General features: G+C 40.8%; 1 protein-coding gene across 2 annotated transcripts in view; it reads left to right on the top strand.

The window, feature by feature from the left end:
• The window catches only part of Slain1 (SLAIN motif family member 1), a 65389-nt gene that overhangs the window by 42258 nt on the left and 8417 nt on the right, over positions 1-14714 (top strand). For both annotated transcript variants that reach the window (XM_045144800.1, XM_045144799.1), the window contains 2 exons: positions 67-408; positions 9455-9610. In XM_045144800.1, the coding sequence (XP_045000735.1) occupies positions 67-408; positions 9455-9610 (498 nt within the window). The remainder of the gene's footprint in view (positions 1-66; positions 409-9454; positions 9611-14714) is intronic.

Here is a 14714-nt window from a genome sequence, read left to right as displayed (position 1 = left end):
CTTTTCATTTAAAGTGAGGTATATCCAGATGCCTTGCAAGGTAACACCGTGTGTTGTTTTTTGCAGGTCTCAGGCAAGATTATGCTTCTACGTCTGCATCTGTGTCAAGGCATAGCTCCAGTGTGTCATTGAGTTCAGGGAAAAAAGGGCCCTGTAGTGACCAGGAGTACGACCGGTACAGTCTGGAGGATGAGGAAGAGTTCGATCACCTGCCACCCCCTCAGCCTCGCCTTCCCAGATGCTCCCCTTTCCAAAGAGGCATTCCCCACTCACAGACTTTCTCCAGCATCCGGGATTGTAGGCGCAGCACCAGCTCCCAGTATTTTCCTTCAAGTAATTACCAGCAGCAACAGTATTACTCACCTCAAGCCCAAACTCCAGACCAGCAACCAAATAGGACCAGTGGAGGTAGGCTCTTGTTTTACGGCTGATGTTGTTTACTGACAGACAGTGCTCACACTGATTAAGCTCATTCTTGAGACCTTCGGTGTCTCGAGTTTGTAGATTTATGACCTCAGGAAAATCACCATGATGCCTCTGGCTCAAAACGAGTTCTATGTGTGAACATCTTTATTCTGCTACCAGTATAGCTGTGGTTATGCAGGGTGACAAGTGCATGGTCATGCTCCTTGCAATCTTAACGTCTTGGATTGCAGCCATCCACTGGTTACTAACTATTTCAAGCTCAGAGAAATGGTGGGCATGGACAGTAATTCTTGGGAGGGTGCTGTTTTTCACTCCCAAGTTTAGGGAGAGTTGGGTGGATGCAGTCTGATGTCCTGACACCTAGAATTAGGATCTCTTAAGCAGCGGGATTATGGAGGCTGGTAATTGGCATGGAAACTCTTCTATTGTGACAATGTGGTGGGTTGGAATATGTGCCATTCCCTTTCTCATTTTTCTTTCTTCTCTTTTCGTCATTTATCTTCCTCACATTTCTAGGAATTTGGCTCCTTGGGGTCCAAGAATGTTAGGGAGAACATTCGTGTAATGCTCCAAGGCTGGTGTGGTTTTATACTAATGATTAATCAAACCCTCTCATGCAAATACTATATAATAGAGAAAAATGAAGTACTTAATGTTTTTTGTATTTATATAGTTAGTCAAAGGCTTTCATGATTAAATCATACAGTTTCTCAAAGTTAGACCTAGAAGCAATAGGATTGTATGTAAGAGTATTGCCAGAGCAAATACAACTTTCTTTAGAGATCAACTCTTACCACAGTTTTAGTTTTTACCTATTCTTCCTTTGTTCCTGTATCTTTTTTATTTTTTTGTCATTTTTTTTTATATGTACACAGTGTATACAATGATTGTTGGTAACATCTTTAGCCTCCTCTCTGTCCTCCCCCTCCACAGGGACCCTCCTCATTGGAGAATATGGGTCATGCATTGTGGGGTTAGACAAAAGTTATGGGTAAGAGGCAGTGTCTTTGTATAATGACCCAACATGTGGCTCTAACATTCTTTCCATCCCCTCTTCTGCAAATTTCCCTGAACCATGTTGAGTACATTTTAGGCCTACTTCAATGATAAGGTCTTGGGAGCCTCTGTGTCTCTGGATATCTGGTTTAGTAGGAGTTCAGTGTTCTCTGTGTGAACTGTCTTCTTCACCCTTGTGCTGGTACCAGGTTCACTAAGAAAGAAAAGAAAGAAAAAACAAACTTTTTCTCATTTTCCCAATTACTCTTAGTTTCAGCTGGGGCCCTTTTGAGGTGTGATAGGTTGGTTCTATCCTTAGGATCTGCATCCATCTGAAAAAGAGAAGCAAATTCTCTAACAGAGAGTAAAGTCAGCACCAGATAAATGGGATAACCATTGTTTTTTGTTGCTATTGTTAGAGAGAATTTAATGGGTATAGGCCCTCATGTAGCCCACCATTGATGGTAGCTTGATAATGGAGAGTGGGCTCATTTTTGGATATGGTTCTAACATGTTTCCCAGCTTCAGCTATGGGTTCATTCTACTGAGCATAGCAGTTAGTCAAATGAAGAGCAGTTGGTTTCTCACCATGGCTGTGTGCCACTATTGCACTTAGGTGAGCATCACATCAGATGGTTTGCTGCTGAGTAGCTTAGACAATGAGTTGCTTGGACAGATGTTGGTCATTTTCCCCCAACTGCTCATGTAGCACCTTCTGGCATTTGATGAGCTGTCTGGTGACTGACTCTTCCAAATTCCAGCTAGGTCACTCCATGTTCCATATCAACAGCATATGGTGTATTCAGCAGTAGGGTCTTACCACTGACCTTTGGTGGGTCAACAAGTACTCCAACAGAAATCTGCCTTCTTTTGGGAAACCTTGTAGGTCTCTCTGATAAAAAGCTCATTGTGGATGTTAGCCACAGGCTGGAACTGGGAGTTACAGGTCAGCGCCAAAGAAAAGAAGGAAGAAAAAGGTAGGTAATATAAAGAGTTAGAGAGAGAGAGAGAGAGAGGAAGAGAGAGAGGGAGGGAGAGAAACAGGAGAGGATTAAGGTTAGTCTTCATCATACCTTCTCCAGGGCCTTGTGATTCAGGTCAGTCATTTAGTCTGTCTTTTAGGTGTACCTATACCTTTACTGAAAATTGACAGATTATTCATCAGTATCTGAAATATTGTATTCCTAATTTCTAAGTAGCTCTGATTTCAAACTTAAAAGAGTGTCAGTTAAAGAATGTTATCGTGACTGATATGCAAAGCTTATAGTACCAGCCAGACGGTGCTGCCTTGTCCTTGCATACCTGATGTCATGGCACCATGCTGCAGTCGGGAGACAGGCGCCTGGGCTTGCTTCCCGGAAGGTTTTTAGTCAAGCGTTTCAGAGCACCATGCTTGAATTGTCAGGCAGGTGCCAGCTCTGCCTCTTGAACCGAGTTGCCAGTGGGATTGTTTTCCTCTATGCCATGGTTTGTTGTACCGTGAAAAGTGATACCTGTTTTCATCACTTAACCATTTTGAAAAGGATCATGTTTCCCTGAAACCCATGCCATGATACTGCTGGCAGAAAAGTGGGCACCTACAGCAATTCAGCATCTGGTCGTGGTGGTTTTATTTTAGTGCAGTGGTCTTGTTTCTGTATGCCAAAGAAGATGGAACACAAGAGTGATTTTGTGGATGTGACTTCCGGTTAGTTCGCTTGCTGTTGAGGGCACAGGTGAATGAATGGTTGTTGAGTTACAGTCCTGTTGTGCTGTTCAGCCCTTTCATGGTGAGGTTTCTCAAGTCTCTAAGCTTTGGTTTCCTTAGCTGCAAAATGCAAACAAGATAATATCTGTCTTTTAAAAAACTTAGCTACAGTTTCACACCAAACCATCTGGTATATATTCTCCCCATCTAAATATGTCATAAGGAATAAGTTAAATAATGAATGCCACCTTTCCCGGAGTAAATGTGCAGAATAAAATTTGCCTCCCACTCCGCCCATACTTTCTGAACTTTATTTTTTTTTCTGAACTTTTTTAAACACATGGCTCAGATATCTGAATTTTCATTGGCTACCACATCATGTTATTTTAGTCCAATTGTGAAATAAATAAGAATGATAACCTTGTGGAGCTGGGGATGTAGATCAGTTGGTAGAAAACTTGGCTGGCATGCATGAAGCCCTGGGTTTGATCCACAGCACCTCATCAACCAGGCAGGGAGTTCATGCCTGCAGTGGCAGAATGTGGGACGTGGAAGCAAGAGGATCAGAAGTTTGACGTTACTCTCAGCAACATAGTGGTTTGGAGGCCAGCTTGGACTACGTGGGATCCTGTCTCAAAAAAAAAAAAAAAAAAAAAAGAAAAAGAAACAAAGAAAAATACAGTAACTTCCATAATAATCAGTGTTTGTTTGACTAAAACAACAATCTAGATGGGAGAGGATATTAGCTCTTCAATCTGTTTTTTAAGTAATCGAAGATTAGATATATATATTTATATATTATATATAATATAGGATATATTGCATTTCTGCTTTAATTGCTCCTACAACTGCCTCAATTCAAGAGACAGCTCATAAAAGCTTTTGGTATATTTAGAGGAATCATTGAATTCAAAGGAAGATATTGGCCAGATAGCAGATAATTTGTCAGATATCAAAAGTAACTAACTTTTGGCAAATTCTTCTCCAACTGTTCTGTTCTGTTAGTGTTGTGGCAGGGGTTTGTGGTGGCGTGTTGCACTCATTGGTGGCATGGGGACCTCCTGGGCTCTGTGTTCACTGGCCAATGAAGCCAGGTATTTGGTGAATAACTGAGTATCCTTGGTTGCTGAAGATTCTGGAATCAACTTGATTCCATTGAGTGCTCTGCTTCTTGACTATGAGCAAACTCATTTGAACTCTTTCTTTGGTCTTCCAATTCCTGGCTGCATGTCAGTCCTTGAACATGAAAATTGCTGGAGTTGGGATATTACTTTTCATTCCTTGAACTTTAAAGTGTGTATAATTAATAATACATTCCAAATTGTTTGGCAGGAAAGTGAACCTCATTTCCAGATGGTCTGCTACAACTTTGATATCACAGCTTAGCTCCCAGAAGCACAGTGTCCTAAATATTTACTTTTGGAAAGCTTTATTTTTAAGAGCATATTTCAGAATTACAGCTTTGTAAAATTAACTTGGTGCTTAAATATGATTAAAGATTGGTTTTAAGGACTAATGCATCTGGATTAATGGAGATTAACTGCATGTAATCCTATGTACCTTGACAAGATCATGGTTTAGAATGGAAATCTTAAATGGAAGACATTCCTGAGATGTGTGAAAAAAATTGTGTATGCATTTCGATGTTGTTAATGTGATTGTGATGAAAGTATTGTGACTCTGTAGAATTTTCTTATTCCCAGACTATTCATATGCTCTTAAGGTATCAAGTTATTTGTAGCTTTTATATTTATAGGACAAACAAATGTGTAAGTCAAGATGAATTAATGATGAGCAAATGAACACAATTGGTAGATGTAGGAAAAATACATATGTATAGTTTTGATGGTTTTTAAAAAATATTTCTCTATAGTAATGAACTTTTATAATAGACAGACAGTATTTCTTTATGTAATTTATTTATTTTTTGTGTTGTTGAGGATTGACCTGGGACCCAGTCCATGTCAGGTGAGTGTTTTCCCACTGAGATGCATCCTCAGCTATTGAAATGAAAATTTGAAAATACAGAAGGTCAATTTGCTGTTCAGTAGCACACAGTTATTTTGCTTTGCCTTCCTACTGTCTAAATAATAAGTACTGAAAGTAATTTAGTCATATGTTCACTAGGATCTCCAAACCAGTATTTGCAATGTTCAGGAGACTAGATGTACACATACTGACATTTTATCCCCTTCTCTTTTAATTCTGTTCTCACCACATACTCTGTTTACACACTCAGGATAATGTTTGTTAACTGCTGTAAGTACCTGCTGCATGGAGCAGGGGCTTTAATAAGAATTGGGGGATATAAGACATACTATTAAAAATAGGCCTTGTAGAGGGTTGGGAATGTAGCTCAGTGATAGAGCGTTTGTGTAAGTGAGGCTGTGGATTCAGTCCCCAGTACTGTGGAGGAAAAGCCCAAGGAGGTACAGTAGTAACACGTATTGGAGATTTTTCTTTCTGTAATTTGTTACCTACTGTTTACTGTGATCAGAAGATGTTGAAGGGAAAAAAATCTCAGAGAAAAATGGTTCATAAGTTGTGAATAACTTGTATTCCATATTTGTAAATACATTTTATAAGGTCTTATTATTACTCAGCATGTATAATTTATCAATGAGGCTTTATTTTAGGCATAAATGTATAGGAAAAGTATGTGTGTGTGTGTGTGTGTGTGTGTGTGTGTGTGTGTGTGTGTGTGTGTTGGTATTCTCCATAGTCTCAGACATCTACAGTTCTCTTAGAAGGAATCAATTGAGAATAAGGGGAAATTACTGTAATTAAAATAACCAAGAAATAGGAGAGCAAGTGGCAGTTTACTAAGAATAGGAAGTGTGAGAGTGGTAGACACCTCAGTGCGAAGGTGTATAGGAAAGTTTCTCTAAGGTGGGGAGAGAGTTGTGCTAATTCTTAAAGTATTAACAAGAGTTGGCAAGTTGCGTTAAATATTGTTGTAGACAGCTTCATGTTGCTGCAGTGAATTATCAAACCAGCTACAGTTTAAGGAAGGAAGAGATTGATTTCAAGCCTACAGATCCAGAGAAAGTTTCATCAAATTGCAGAAGAACCCGCTTCCATACATCCAAACAGAGAAACAGTCACACACCCCACAAAAACCAAAGGCTACAAGCACGGATAGGCAGCAAGCATCAGGAACTCTGCCAGGGCTCAGACTTCTCTGTACACCTTTGAACTGGAAATCAGATCTGCCCTCAAACACACCTTAGGACTCCCAGGATCTGCCCCCTGTGACACCTCCTCGAGCCAGGAAGCTGGAGTTCCAAATTACAAGGTTAATAAAACACCTACGTCTCTGAGGGACATTCATTCAAACCACCACAGATAATTCAGTTGCTCTTCTGTTTTAAAACTGTCCAAGTTTTACGTTTCTACTCTTGGTATATAAGTATGCTTATTATACTTGTTAAATTTTCTGTATGTTCTCTAGACTACCTATGGAGGAAGAATATTGTTGGACAGAAGAACAGTTAATAAAAAACAAATAATGTTGTGGGCGTCATGTACAAGGGGAAGAAAGACAAAATCAGTGTGGTGTGACTTCAAATGTATTTGCTAGAGTATGCAAGTATTCATTTTTCTCATTTAGTTTGAAAGAAAAAGACCACAAGGTTGTATGTTCTGGTAAATGTAGTTATGTGTTTTAGAGTATATAGTAATAAAGATAAACATACCATGTGGAGTTGAGTGCAGCAAAAGAGGTACAACTAACTGAAGTATTGCAATGGTTTGGGGTCCTCCAAAAGCTCATTCCTTCGTTTTATTTACTACATGGGAAAAGGTGTCTACATGGAGGGACCATTGTGCTTACCATTAGAGAGTGCTTCCTTGTGCCTGGGAACAGGCCAACTGACAGGAGGCCATGTTCAGAAGCTTGGGAAGTCTAGCAGACAGCTTCAGGGTACAGGGATGAACCTCCAGACCAGACACAGTTTATGGGAGGAAGAAGATCCAGGGGAAGGTCCATAATGGCAGAAGAAGCTGGCCCTCTTTCACCAGTCCAAGAAGAGAGAGAAAAAGCCACAAGGCACCATCGGCACCACAAGCAAGTACACTTCAGGAACTCCAGGCAAAGCTCAAGCATTTGGTGTATCTTTAGACTGGAATTCCCAATCCACCTCCACACCTTAGGCCTGGACCTTAGGACCCGCCCTCAGTGACACCTCCTCCAGCCAGGCAGTTGGAGATACAAGTCACAAGCTTTCAGTAAACTTCTGAATCAATTGGGAGACGTCCATGTAAACCACCCCAGGCTGTGGGGTGGAAGTCAAGGTGAGGGATTGGCATTGGAAGGGTGTAAGCCAGAGGATGACTAGATATGCCCTATGTTCTAGGAAAAGTGGAGCTGACTGTACAGTAGACAAATTGGGATAACAAGGCCGGGTCTGTGGAGACCAGTTTTTTGGGAACTGGGTGATAAAGACGAGTCTAGGTCAGAACTTGGTGTTGGGAGATCTACTAAACATTAGAATGGATAGGATTTGGAGTCTAGAATGCAGAAGGGAGGGGGGTTTGGGGAAGCACAGGGCTATCAAGTAAAGAGGAGAATGAGATGAATTCAGCTTTGTGACTAGTAAGGACTTGGCCCAGTATTCAGATAGATTACATATATTCTGAGTGTGAGTGACCAGGCTTATGCACCTTGATAGAGGTTCAGCTGCCTTGTTTCGTGTGGTTTTCAGATCTCAGCCACATTTTGTATATGACTCTCTGCTGCCTATTGGTGGCAGAAAACATACCTACAAGAAGAAGAAGAAAAAAAAACAACACCTACAACCTTTCTGTCTTTTCTAAGTACTCACGCACTTTGCGTGCTATTGAGGGTCAAAACTTTCCAATTGATGTGACTAGTGGAATCTTAAGAATCTCTCATGTTGGAACTTTATTAATGTGCTCCATTTGGATATGTCAGTGAAATTTTCAGTAAATCTTGGTTTCAACTCCTGTTTTTTTTTTTTTGTTTTTTTTTTAGCATTTATTGCTAGTTTTTGCAATGAAATAGCAATTAGATTATATGATAACCTTATTTGGTAGAATTTTATCTACTTAACTGAGTAGAAAAAGACAGCTAATCAAGTAGCTAGTTTTATTTTTTGGCTTTTTGTACAAGACTTATTTTCTTTTATTAACAGTGTATTGGATAGAATTCTTTGCTTATAATTTTTTATTTTTTAAAAAAATTTTGAGGTAGGGTCTCACTCTAGCTCAGGCTGACCTGGGATTCACTGTATAGCCTCAGGGTGGCCTCAAACTCATGGCAACCCTCCTATCTCTGCCTCCTGAGTGCTGTGATTAAAGGCATGTGCCACCACTCTTGGAATTTTTTTTTAAGGTTGATTTTTATTTATTTATTGGAGACAGAGTGAGAATGGGTGCGCCATGGCCTCTAGCCACTGAAAATGAACTCCAGACACATGTGCCTCCATGTGCATGGCTTACATGGGACCTGGAGAATCAAACCTGAGTTCTTAGACTTCATAGGCACGTACCTTAACTGCTATGCCATCTCTCCAGCTCTATAATTTTTATTTAATTATTTGTACTGTGTGTATTGGCACACAATGATCTCTTGCTGCTGTAAACAAATGCCTGTTTTGCTTTATATAAGTGGCTAGGGAATTGGACCTGGGCTGGCAGACTTTGTGGGCAAACAACTTAATTTGCTGAGCCATGCCTCCAGTCTCTAGAAGTCTGGTGGAGAATATATCTTCTATATAAGAGTTTCATTCTCTGTTATTGAGCAGAATAGGACATTTGTGTATGAAAGTGATAAAAATCTATGTTTTTTTCTTTAGTTAGGTTTTTGTATGTGTGTGTGGTGTACATGTGTGTATGCATGTCCATATGTGTGGATACATGTGTGTAAAGGCCAGAGGTTGACATCAGCTATCTTTCTCAGTTTCTCTCCATCTTATTATTTACTTAGTAGTTTTTTTTTTTCAAGGTGGGGTCTCAATCTTGCTCAGGCTGACCTGGAACTCACTATGTAGTTCCAGGCTGCCTTTGAACTCACAGTGATCCTCCTGCATCTGCCTCCCAAGTGCTGGCATTAAAGGCATGTGCCACCACACCTGGCCACCTTATTTTTTTGACATAGCATCTTTAACTGAACCTAGAGCTCACTGATTCCACTACACTAGTTAGCCAGTAAACTGTACATATCCTTCTGTCTCTCTCTTCCCCCATTGCTGGGATTACAGGCATAAATTACTATGCTGCGCATTTTATATGGGAACAGGGGATTTGAACTCAACTCTCCATGTTTGTGTGACAAGTGCAATGTCATAATTTTTATCTTAGTAAAAACATTCTTTCTTCTTGCAGATAAGCTCCGAAGAAGTATGCCTAATCTTGCCCGGATGCCAAGTACCACTGCGGTTAGTAGCAGCATTAGCTCTCCCGTCACCGTGAGGAACAGTCAGAGCTTTGACTCAAGCCTGCACGGGGCAGGAAATGGGCTTTCAAGAATACAGTCTTGTAGTAAGTATAATGACTTTTAATGCCTTAATGTGGCTTAATTAGTTCTATACCATTAGGAAAGTGTCTTATTTTTACATTTCTATCTTCTCACTTAAGGACAATGAGGGAAACTTCGGTTTGTCTTGTAACTTATTTTTCACACTTCCCGCTGTCAGGTAGTATTTCCTCTTGTGCCTACATTAGCAACAAATAGGATAATTAATTGTAAGTAGGCCTTTACATCTAAGAGGAACAGACACACTCAACAGCCACTAGTTTATCCACTCATCCTACAAAAGTACCCTCTCTCTTACTGTTTGTTAACTTGATCCTTTCACTTTGAAGAAGGGAATTAAGTTTTCGTGTGTGTGTGTGTGTGTGTGTGTGATTTTGTGCATGTGTGTGTGTGAGAGAGAATTGGTGCACCAGTGCCTCCTGCCACTGCAAACGAACTCCAGACACATGTGCCACCTTGTGCATCTGGCTTAGATGGGTACCGGGGAGTCAAACCTGGGTCCTTAGGCTTCACAGGCAAGCACCTTAATTGCTTAGCCATCTCTTCAGACCAAGAAGCACCTTACTTTTGTCTAGCTGGTATTTTGTTCATGTTTTTCACTATTCTATAGCATTTTCCTTCCAAAATGAAGTGGTTCTGTAGTGTGTGTAAAGGAGTTTTTATCTGCTCCATTTCAGCCTCCCAACACCCCCTGTTGTTCATGTTCTGTCCAACACTGATCAGCTGTGTAAGCAGTAACTTTCAGCACAGGTAGGGATATGGTGGCTCCAGGCTATTTTCCCTGGGTTTACATAGGATACCTGTATGGATTGTTGGCGGTGTAGCAGACAGCTTCAGGTTCACTGAGATGAACTTCCAAACCAGGCACAGTTATGGAGGAAGGGATATTTATTGATGCTTACAGATCCAGGGGAAGTTCCATAATGGCAGAAGAAGTTGGCCTGCTTTCACAGTAACAAGCAGAGTGAGAGAAGCACAAGCCAAAAGCCAAAAGCCACACATCACAGCACACTTTAGGAACTCCATATCTTTTGCATATCTTTATATTGAAATCTGAAACCCACCATCACACCTTAAGATTCATCCAGTGACACTGCCTCCAGCCAGGTGGCTGCAGATGCAAACTACAAACTAATAAAAAAAACTGAATATATTGGGGCCATCTATTCAAACCACCACAGGGGGTAATTGTTATACTGACCTTGGGAGGAAAACCCAGGTCACGGTCCCAGTGTTCACACACCCAAACGTGAGAGGCCCGAGGTGTATGCAAAATGTTCTGGCAGAGGGTCATCAATGTCTAGCCTCCACCCAAATTCATATTTAAAAACCTCTCTGTCAAAGTCCAGTTTTGGATCCCAGCAATTTCCAACATGTGATAGTCTCATTATTTTATGTCTTAGCTCCTGAAAATAAAATGGAGCATTTATTCTATACAAGAATCTGTGCTGTGGGCTGGAGCGATGGCTTAGCGGTTAAGGCATTTGCCAGCAAAGCCAAAGGATCTGGGTTCAATTCCCCAGTATCCATGTAAACCCAGTGGGGTTTGTTTGCAGTGGCTAGAGGCCCTAGTGTTCCCATTTTTGTTCATATTCCTTGTCCTCTCATCTTCCTCATTGTCTCTTAAATAAATAAATATGAATCTAAAAAGTCTGTGCTGCTGGGTTGATTTGCATTATCTGTCATATTTAATTCTACCAACATCTCTGTGAGGTAGTCTCCGTTACATTCCCATGTTGCAGAGAAGGAACAGTTTGCTTTATATATTTTATTTATTTATCTGACAAGGGGAAGGGAGGAAGACAGTGAATGGATACACCAGGGTATCCAGCCACTGCAAACGAACTCCAGACGCATAAGCCTCTTTGGGGAACTGAACCGAGGTCCTTTGGCTTTGCAGGCAAATGCCTTAACCACTAAGCCATCTCTCCATCTCAATGGATGGTTTTAATTAAGTTAAATTGCCCAAGGTCATACAGGTGGAAGAGCAGAGATTCAAACACAGATCTGGACAGATCTGGTTACTGATGGAGCTTGTGTGTGTGTGTGTGTGTGTGTGTGTGTGTGTGTGCACATGCATGTTTGTTCAGGTGCACATGTGTGCACATGCATGTAGTGTCTTCAGGAATGTATCTACCGCCTTTGAGACCTGGTCTCTTAGTGGTCTTGAGTTCACCATTTAGGCTAGGTTAGCTGGCTACCATGCTCCAGGGATCCTCCCATCTCTGCTTCACCAGTTGCTCACCACACAAGCAGCATTTTACATGGGTGCTGGGGATCGAACTCAGGCCCTTGTGCCTGTGAGGCAAGGACTTTACTTACTGAGCCTGCTTTTCCTTTTTACTCCTGTGTTGTTTTGACTCCACATGATGTCCTGTCTCATCATCTAGCTCTCTTCTATTTACCTTCATAGTACAGCCCAAAGGCCACATCCCTTGTTTTTTGTAATGTGTGCATGTATGTGTGTATATGTAGTAAGCACATGTGGAGGTTTGAGGACAACCTCGGGTTATTTGCCTTCCCACTCCATTTTGCTTGAGAAAGGATGTCCTCCTCTTTTTTCTGCTTTGTACACTGGTGTAGCTGGCACATTAGTTTTCTAGATTGTCCTGGCTCTGTCTCCCATTGCTGTAGGCACATTGGGACCATAGATAATGTGTCACGTTGTATCCAGTTTTACATAGGTGCTTGACTTTGGTCTGTAGGCTTGCAAGCAAGCACTTTTAATCACTGAGTCATCTCCCAAGCTCCCAACAACCACAGCGTTTGAAAAATCTTCATTGCTTCATGGGGGACCCTAACACATTCTTTTTAATACTGTAAAATAGTTCTAGAACAGAGTGAGGCTTTCATACTTACCTCTGTCATTCAGTGTATAAGTTGAATTTCTGTAACCTGAAAATCCAAAGGTTCCAAGGTCTGAAACTTCAAAGGCCAACCTAATGCCACAAGTAGAAAATCCTATGCCATGCTGCTGCTTGACACAAAATCATTTAAAATACTGTATAAAATTACCCTCAGGCTATGTATATATAATTGAAAGAAATAAATTTTATATGTGTGCTTGGGTCCATCTCTAGTTTGTCATAATTTCCATTGCTATGGTAAATATCTGAGAGAATTTAAAAGGAAGAAAGATATGTTTGGCTCACACTTTCAGAGGCTGAGCTCCCTTGTTGGCTGACTGCATTGCTATGGACCTGAAGAAAGGGGAAATATCCTGGTGGATGGAAATCTAGAGAAGAAAGCTGTTCACCTCACAGTGGCAAGGAAACAAGCAAAAACAAACAGGAAGGGGCTAGGAACAAAGTATATCTTTGTAGAGCATGCCTTCAGTGATCAATCAACCCAATGATCTATTTACTTCATCTAGTCCCCACCTCCCAAAAGTTTTTGCACATCCCAGATAGTGTCCCCACTGGAGAGATGTTGTATATATGCGAACATCCCCAACTCTGGAGAAATCCACAATCTTAACACATCTGGTTCCAAGCATTCCCGACAGAGGGCGCTCGACCTGTACCATGCTTTATTGCCAATATGTTTATCTTCCTCATTAGGTTGTAAGCTCCCTTTGGGCTTTAGACCCCAGTGTATCAGTTTCTTTCTTCTTGCTGATCGGCAGCAATTTAAGGAAGGAAAGGGTTTGTTTTAGGCTTACAGTTCCTAGGGTAAGTTTTATGCCTTGGAAGGCATAGAGCAGGAAGCCCTCTCTCATCATGTTGACAGACAGGAAAAGAACGGAAATTGGGTCCTCACTACAGAATGTCAAGGCATCAGTGGCCCCTAGCAAGGCTCCTTCTGAAATCTCTGCAAGCTTACTAGACAGCACCACTGCAGAGGAACAAGAACCTATGGAGTGTGCGTTTTACCTTTATACCCACCACCAAGTTTACTTGATTTTCTATTCCTACTGCCTAATATGCGACTGCATATAATGAACCCTTAGTGAATGTGTGAGAGAATGACTGCATGCTGTAGAGCCGCATCTTAGTGCTTGACCTACGAAATATTTGCATTAATATTGTGTGTAAAGACAATTTTCTAATGGCATGCAACAGAGGACTGCTAACTTACTTTATATCATTTGCTTAGATAAAGGGCTCATTACATCATGAAGAAATTTAGCTAAGAGAAATAGGAAATTCTAAATTTAGTACAAGTAGAGAATGGGAGAAATATGTTTTGACCATAGCAAATATGGTACTGATTAAGAATTTTGTTGACTCTAAGTCTATGTGCATTAATAACATATTTGAGCATCAGAAAAATGCATGTAACTCAAAATAGAATAGAATGCAAATGATCCAGATTATCTAGCTTTGAAGAATGAAAAAAGAAGCCCAAATTTAATAAACTGTCAGTGGCCAAAGCTGAGCCACAGAATAAATAATAAAAGTGACTTATCACTGATAGAGTAATGTAGAGAGCCATGGATTCATGCTTCAATGGAGAAGAGGGGGAAATAAGATAGAATTACACTTAATGCATATGGAGTTTAAGAAAATAGAAGCATCATTTGTAAGTCAAGCATAATGCTGTGATATAAGGAAGAATATTATTGTATAATAGAAAGCCAGTCAACACTTTTGGTTTCAAGCCTTGATTCTGCTCTCATTTGCGTGTGAAGCTAAGCATCCTATGCCATTAGTTACTGTCACAAAGATTCTTAGTCCTAGAGCATTTTATTTTCTGCAAAGGCAGCATGGAGCAGCAGGAACACTGGTAATCAGAGCTTTGCCTTGGAGTCTTCTCAGTTATAGACTCTCGGGCAATTGTAGTCTTTCTGATTCTTTATTTCTCACATACAAAACTAGAAACATGCCTATTTTAGCTAGTTTCTCTTGCCAGTTTTTTTTTTTTTCTCTTTTTCTTTGCACGTTATGAATTACAAGGTTTATTTTAGGGAGAGTTAGAGAGCCAGAGGGAAAGCAAGCAGAGAAGCCCAAGCTAAAAAAGTTGTTCACGAGCTGGAGAGATGGCTTAGCAGTTAAACGCTTGCCTATGAAGCCTAAGGACCCCGGTTGGAGGCTCAATTCCCCAGGACCCACGTAAGCCAGATGCACAAAGGAGCTCATGTATTGGAGTTTGTTTGCAGTGGGTGGAGGT

This window comes from Jaculus jaculus, chromosome 3 (assembly GCF_020740685.1).
Source record: "Jaculus jaculus isolate mJacJac1 chromosome 3, mJacJac1.mat.Y.cur, whole genome shotgun sequence".
NCBI lineage: Eukaryota > Metazoa > Chordata > Mammalia > Rodentia > Dipodidae > Jaculus > Jaculus jaculus.
The sequence above is the reverse complement of the archived record's forward strand: the minus strand, read 5'-3'. Positions and strand labels throughout refer to the sequence as shown.